The 7,026-nt window shown below is 59.4% G+C and overlaps 1 protein-coding gene across 1 annotated transcript; it reads right to left on the bottom strand.

The window, feature by feature from the left end:
- Positions 1-1,901: 1,901 nt before the first annotated feature.
- MARCKSL1 (MARCKS like 1) lies at positions 1,902-4,436 on the bottom strand. The gene is made up of 2 exons (XM_051807059.1): positions 4,318-4,436; positions 1,902-3,328 (listed from the first exon to the last, which is right to left on the bottom strand). The coding sequence occupies exons 1-2, from the start codon at positions 4,378-4,380 to the stop codon at positions 2,705-2,707; spliced, it is 687 nt and encodes a 228-aa protein (XP_051663019.1). The 5' UTR covers positions 4,381-4,436; the 3' UTR covers positions 1,902-2,704.
- Positions 4,437-7,026: the final 2,590 nt, after the last annotated feature.

Here is a 7,026-nt window from a genome sequence, read left to right as displayed (position 1 = left end):
TTTATAAATGTCCAATTTTGTTACTTTTTTTCCCCCTCTTCCCTGAAAAATTGCTTTAGTCTAATTTGTAAATGTTTGGGGGGGGGGTTGTTTTGTTTTTCTGTTTTGGTTTGGTTTTGGTTTTTGGGGGGATTTTGGGGGGTTTTTTTGGTTTTTTTTCCTTTTGCCTTGGATTTTACAAAACAGCATTGAAATTCTCCCCCCTGACTCCTCTCTCTGGGAAAGGTGACTCAAAATACCACAGTTTTGGGGGGGGGGGTGTTTATTTGCTCACAGCTCCAACCGAGGGTCACTGGGGTGGTTTTTCTGTCCCAACTTCCAGCTGGGTTCTCCTCCAGCAGCATCCCTGGTGGTTAACTGGGTTTGGGGTTGGACTTGCAGCACTTTGTGGTGCTCAGAGCTCGCCTGGAAAAGGAATAATTAACGATGGGAAGGGCCGAACTTAATTCACCATTTGCACGAGCTTAATTCACCATTTGGATGAGCTTAAGTGGTTTTACCTTGCGTGGAGCGAACCAAAATTCTCTAATTTAATTAGGAGCAGGTAAATTGTGCAGCTGATCACACCTGAAATGGCCACAGGAGCCAACTCTGCTGGTTTTTTACAGCTAAAAAAATAAAAAAAAAAAACCCACCAAAAAAGCAGCTTTGTGTGGGCACAGTTGACTTCCCAAACATTTTCCTCCCTGCTTCAGGGGGAACCCCGTTATCCCTTTCACGGGAGCACAGGAGCAAATCCTCCCCTCCTGGAACAAAAGCCACCCTCCACCCCTGTCCCCCCCGGTGCCTCCGCAGTCCCTCTGTTTTCCAGGGATTCCTAAAATGGCTGCCACGATGCAGCTCGGGCGGATGCACCGGGATGTGACAGACCCCGAAAGGACAGCTCTGGTTCAAAAATGGGGCAAAACACCCCCTTTGTTTCCACCACCACCCCCCCTTCCATGACCAGGGATGACTCCCCTGCTCCCTTGGGAAGCGGGTCCCTTGGTTTTGCTTCCCAGAGGGATGTGCTGCACAAAAAAACCAAGGAATTTTGGGGGCATTTCCACCTACCTCGAGGCTTGGGAGGAGCCTGGATGGTCCTCACCCCTTCCCAGGGTGGTGCCTGTTGGGCAAACAATGGGTTTGTTTTTTTTTTTTGCTCTTCTCCATCTTCTTTGCCAGCCAAAACAGCAGGAGCAGGTGGGAATTGGGAGCTGGGATGGGAATTGGGAGCAGGCCATGAAATGGAGGGGCTGGTGGGAGCAGCTCCCCCCGGGCTGTGCTCCTTCCTTCCTTGGGAAAAAAGCCACCTTTCCTCGGGAAAAGCCACCTCAACCCCTGTGCAGGTGACAGAAGGGATAGAGGCACCATTGTGCCCTTGGATTTCCCTTTGTTAAGGAAATCTTTGCTCCCAGCGCACGCCTTTTGTGCTCTTTTCAGCAGAGAGGAGCTAATCCTGCTCTAAAGCCACTAAAAAGAAAAAAAACCCACCACCAATTTATATCAGAGAAACCACGCTCAAAAATGGGAATTTCACCCAGTAACCTTCATTGTGAGAAAAATACCGGATTTTTCAAACCCACCACCCCCCCACACCAGGAAAAATCGGGTTGGATCTCTACAAAAACAGGTCCCCAGCAGCCAGTTGAGCAGCAATCCCGGGGTAGGGACAGGGCTGGTGTGGGAAAGTCCTTTGTGGCTGTGGCTCTACATCTGCTGCAAGTCAATTAAGTGTGAGCAGTGATTAAATGCAGCAGCTGTTGAACTAAATAAGCAACTGCCATCTTCCCTTGGCCCTTCCCTGGCATCCAGGACAAGAAGGACTCGAGCTCTCCCATAAAGGGGTCACCATTTATTCCTTTCAAATGTTACAAGAAAGCCCCGTACAGCTTTTTTTTTTGTTTTGTTTTGTGGTTTGGTTTCTTTTTTTTTTTTTTCCTGCTTTTTTTTTTTTTTTTTTTTACAAGTTAGAAAAATTGCAAATCAAGTGGTTTGGCCATTAAAAAAATTATTTACAGAGAAAACAACGTTTTGCTTCACATTATACAGCTGGCAGGGCCCCCTCTCTCCACCCCACACCCTAAAAGTTATCCCTTAGAAGCAGAATTAAACACAGCGGACTTACAAGCTTTTATGGTTTTAAGCCAATATAAGACATTATAAAAAACTAACCAGATTAGCTTTTAAACCATCGATTTCTATAAAAAGCACAAAATACTTTAAATGAAGTCAGAACCAGGAATGTAAACTGAGAAATAAAGAACAAAACAACAAAAAAAAAAAAAAGAAGAAAAAAAAATAAAATCCATTGAACAGTCAGTGGGCTTGGAAAGCTGCTGGGAGGAGAAGGGACAGTCTGGAGGCCGCAGAGATCCAGAGCAGGACGTGGGATCTGTTTTTCTTACAAACTGTAAAACTCCAGTGAATGTCCAGGATAACAATCTTCCTCCCCCAGTTTTTTTGTTTGTTTTTTTTTTTTTTTAAAGGATTCAGGTAAAACTACTCCAAGTGGTGGCAGTGGTGTGGGAATCCAAACCAGCTTTTTCTACCGGGGGGAAAAAGGAGGGGAGGAGGGGAAGAGATACCTCGAGGGGGGCGTGTGGGGTCTGGGGAGTGGTGTCAGTCCTAGGTGGGCTGGGGGGGGTGTGTGGGCGAGTCCGTGGTGTTCCAGGATGGAGAGGACGGCGTGAGAGTCTCCAGTGAGGGCGATGCCAAGTGGAATCTACTCTTCCTTCTGCTCCACCGCCGCCGCGGGGCTTGTTGTGGGCTCGGCCCCCGCGGCTTTCGAGGGCTCCTCGGGTTTGGCTGTGTCTCCTTGGCTCTCCCCCGCCGGCTGCTGCTGCTGCTCTTTCTCCTCCTCCTCCTCCTTCTTCTTCTCCTTGCTCCCGCCGGCTTCCCCCTCCTGCCCCTTGGGCTCAGCTCCCTCGCTGCCCTCCCCGGGGCCCCCCTGCTCCTCCGCCGACCCCTCCTCGGGGGGAGCCGAGGGCTGCACCCCCCCCGCGGGGCTCTCCTCGCCCTTGCCCTGCTGCTCCTCCGTGGGAGAGGAGCCAGAGGAGTCCCCGGCTTCCTTCTTGTTCTTCCGAAAGGAGATCCCGCTCAGCTTGAAGGATTTCTTGAACGAGAACTTCTTCTTCTTCTTAGGGGCGTCCTTGGGGGCCGCGGCCCCTTCTTCGGGTTTGGGGTCCCCCCCGTCGGCGGGGGGGGCGGGCTCGATGGCGTCCCCCCCGCCCGGCTCGCCCTCGCTCTCCTCCTTGGGGGGTTCAGCCGAGCCGTTCCCGTTCTGGGGGGACACCTCGACCCCCACCTTGGGCGTCATGTCCCCGTTGTAGATCACGTGGCCGTTCTCCTGGGGGGGGGGATGGAGCAGCTCCACGTTAGACCCCAAATCCCGACCTCAAACCGCGACCCCGAGCCCCAAGTCCCCCAACCCAAAAAGGGGGGGGGGGTTTCCCAGCGGGCGAAACGGAACGGGGTGGTAGGGGGGAATCCAGATGGGGAAAAGGGGGTTTTTCCTGCCAGTGGAAACGGGAACACCGAGGGCTTCCATCCGGGGAAAGGGGGTGTATCGGGGATGGGGCGGGGGGCACCCGTATGGGGGAAAAGGGGCTCACCGGGCACTGGGGAGCACCCAGCCGGGAAAAAGGGATACATCTGGCACCGGGGGGGCATCCAGCCGGGAAAAAGGGGGTTTTCAGCCGGTGGAAACGGGAAATACCGGGCACAGAGGGGGCTCCCAGCCGGGGAAAAGGGGCGCACTGGGCATCGAGGGGGTGCCCAGTCGAGGAAAATGGGGGCTTCCACACGGTGGAAACGGGGACAGCCGAGGAAAACGGGGGGGCTTTCAGCCGGTGGAAACGGGAAACACCGGCCACAGAGCGGGGCACCCAACCGGCGATAAAAGGAGTCCCGGGGGGGGGCGTGGGGGGAAAATCCAGCCGAGGAAAACGGGGTGCGCCGAGCCCGGGCGAAGAAGGGTCGCACCGGGGGGGTATCCACGATGGGAGGGGGGTGGATGGGGGGGTCCATCCCGCTGCCACCGGGCGGCGCCCGCGCTCCACTCCCGGTCCCGGGGCGCGGCGCGGACGGGACCCGCCCGGTGCCGGGGGGAGCCCGGGGCGCGGCGCGGGCGCTGCCGCATCGCCCGGTGCCCGCCGGGCAGGAGGGTCCCTCCGGGCGGCAGAACAACCCCCCCTCTCAGGGGGCACAAGAACCCACCCCCATGCCCGGACCACCGCCGCCCCCTCCCCGCCGCCGCCGCCGCCTTTGTTCCGCGCTCCCGCCCGCCCCGACGGGGCGCGGGGGGGTCCCGGCGCCGCGATTCCCCCCGGTACCCACCTGCCCGTTGGCCTTGGCGGTGTCGGGGTCTCCGCCCGCCGCCTTGGAGCCCTGGCTGCCCATGGTGCGGCACGTCGGGTGCTGCCGGCCCCGCCGCGGCGGCTGCGCTGGGCGGGAGTGGGGCGAGCCCCCCGCCCGCCGCTGATAAGGCGCGGGGCGGGGGCGGGACGGGGCCGAGCCCGCCCCGGGGGCGGGGGGACCGCGATGGAGCCACCGCCCCGCCGGGGACCGGGGGAGGGTGGGGGGATTCTGGCGGCCGCCAACCCCCCACCCCCGGCCCTCCTGTGCGACCCCCGGGGATCGGGACAGCCGCGGTGGGGTGAGGGGAGGCGGTGGGAGGGGGTGGTGGGGAACCCCCCCCTCCCAGCCCAGTGCCCTCTCCCCTGCATGGGGGGGGGTGCTTATCCAAGCCCCATCATCCCTGGGGTGCTGCTCACCCCACTCCTGACACCGTTGGGGTGCCTCTGCCTGCGGCCCCCGCGCCCCTGGGTGCCTGTGCCCCCATCCCCAGCACCCCTGGGGTGCTCCTCGCCCCATCCCAGTCACCCTGGGAGTGTCCCACGGTGCCACTTGTCCCTTCCCCGTCACCTCCAGGACAACACCGTGGTGCAGGTCATCCCAATCCTGCTCACTCTGGAGTCCTGCTCCCACCAGGGTCCTGCCTCCCCCAGGGTCCCTCTCACGGCAGCCCCAGCGGTTCCCCGAGGGTCCTGCTGTGGGGACAGGTTGTGCAATGGGTCACACCCCGGCTCCCCACCTCACCGAGCACCCTGATACACGCACAGGGAGGTTTTTCCCCTCTGGGTGTGTTCCTCTTCTCTGCTTTCCCGGAATGGGAGAGCTCAGGAGAAAAGAAAATGGGACTAGACTCAAGTGGATGCTGATTCTGCCGAGGACCCTGCAGCGTCCCTGTGCTGCCAGGGATCTCCAGCAGTGCCAGTGGGGGATTCACTCCCATGACACTCGGGCACAGCTGGGCTTCACTGGGGGCTCCCAAAATCCAGACCCGTCTGTGCCGCTCCAAGCCACCGACATTCCCTGCTCACGCTCCCGGGTGCCACGTCCCGATCCCTTTGAACTTGGAACCTTCCAGGCACTCTTGCACCCCGCTCCCAGCAGAGCCCCCGTCCCCCAGCACCCAGCTGCGCCCCGGAGCCCAGGCAGGATCAAGGCCAGTCTCCGAGGGGGAAAACAATGTCCCGCTGTGTGCGCTGCACCAACAAGGTCATGTTTTGTCTCTGGCCTCCCTCCCCCCCGGCACATCATCATCTCGCCCCCGTCGGAGCGAAATTGCTGTTAATTAAAACAGGCGGCATCTTCCTTATTGACTTTTGGGTGCCAGTTGATAAAGGCCTTGGATGGCTGCCGGGTGCTCTGGCCGGCGGCGAGGGCCGGAGTGTCCCGAGCAGCCCAGGAGCCAAGGAGGATGTTCCCTGTTGGAAAACACGCGGGTACCAGGGCTTTGGGAAGACAAACTGCCCAAGGGAGCGTGTGGAATTAGTCAGTGAACAGGATCTGTGTCCCAGCACTTGCCCCTGAGTGTGAGCTCCAGGCTGGTGTCCCCAACCATTTCCTGCTGGGGACCAAATCCTGGCTGGGGAGTCCTTCTCGCTGTACCAGCAGCCATTCAGCACTGGGCAGTGTCCATCCCAGCTCCACACTTCTCTCCCCACCTTCTGGGAGTTGTTTTCAGTCTCTCTGCTGAGGGTCATTTGGTCCTGGCTCTTCTCTGCAGGAATGCAAAGAGGCCTCGTGCTGCTGTCCCATCCCATCCCATCCCATCCCATCCCACCCCACCCCTGCTGCAGCACCCCCACATTTTGGCTGTGCCGTGTACCCCTGAGCCAGCACTGGCTCTCACAGTGCCCGTCCAAGTCCATCCATCCCCACAACCACCCCAAGGCATTCCCATCCTCCCATCCCGAAGCCACAGGGAACTACTAAGGAGAAAGGCACTGGTGGCCCATCCCCACCTGCACCATCCCCGCTGCTGGGGGGGCTCTGGGGGGCTCTGGGGGTGCAGCCTGTGGGGTGACAGTGGTGTGGTGGCTCTGGCTGTTGAGCTGGGGACACCAACACCTTCCCTTGCTGTGGACAGGCCTCGTGCAGGGAAGGTGTTTCCTTTGGTGGTGGGTGAATCCGAGGGGATTTATGGGGCAGGGTTTCGGGGCTGGGGCCGCTCGGCTCAGTCCCTCCAGTGCAGAGCCAAGGTCTCTTCCATGTTTTTCCTGGAGGGGATAAAGCATTTCACACACACACCCCCTGCTCCCCTTCCAGCACTGATCCCAACCCCAGGGCAACGGGAAGCAGATGTGCAAAGGGTGAACTCGAGCGTGGTTGGACAGGTCAAGATGCAGGGCTGGCAGTGGGGGGACAGTGACAGCCCCCCCACACCGTGCCAGGACCTCCTCACAGATGTTTTTCCAGCGACTTTCATCTCCGAGGAATCCCCAGTCGCCACGTCCGCTCCTGATCCCGGCTTTTCTTGAAAACCCTCTTCTGCAGCGCTGCGTAAGGGCCGTGTTTATAAATAGCCACATTCCCGGTGGATTCCCGAGCCGTGCCTCCTCTTCCAGGGCAGATGTCTGTCCTTCCCGCGCTGCCGGCGGCGGCGGCACCGGGGCGGCTCCGCTGGATCCCGGGCGGTGCTCGGCGTGGCCACCCCAGCGCCCCGTGGGTGTCCCCGGGCAGGCCCACGGTTGGTTATTC

The sequence above is a fragment of the Manacus candei genome, unplaced genomic scaffold (genome assembly GCF_025592945.1).
Source record: "Manacus candei isolate 608988 ecotype Guabito, Panama unplaced genomic scaffold, ASM2559294v1 h1tg000070l, whole genome shotgun sequence".
Taxonomy (NCBI): Eukaryota; Metazoa; Chordata; class Aves; order Passeriformes; family Pipridae; genus Manacus; species Manacus candei.
Note: the sequence above shows the minus strand (reverse complement) of the source record. Positions and strands in the feature narration are given on the sequence as shown.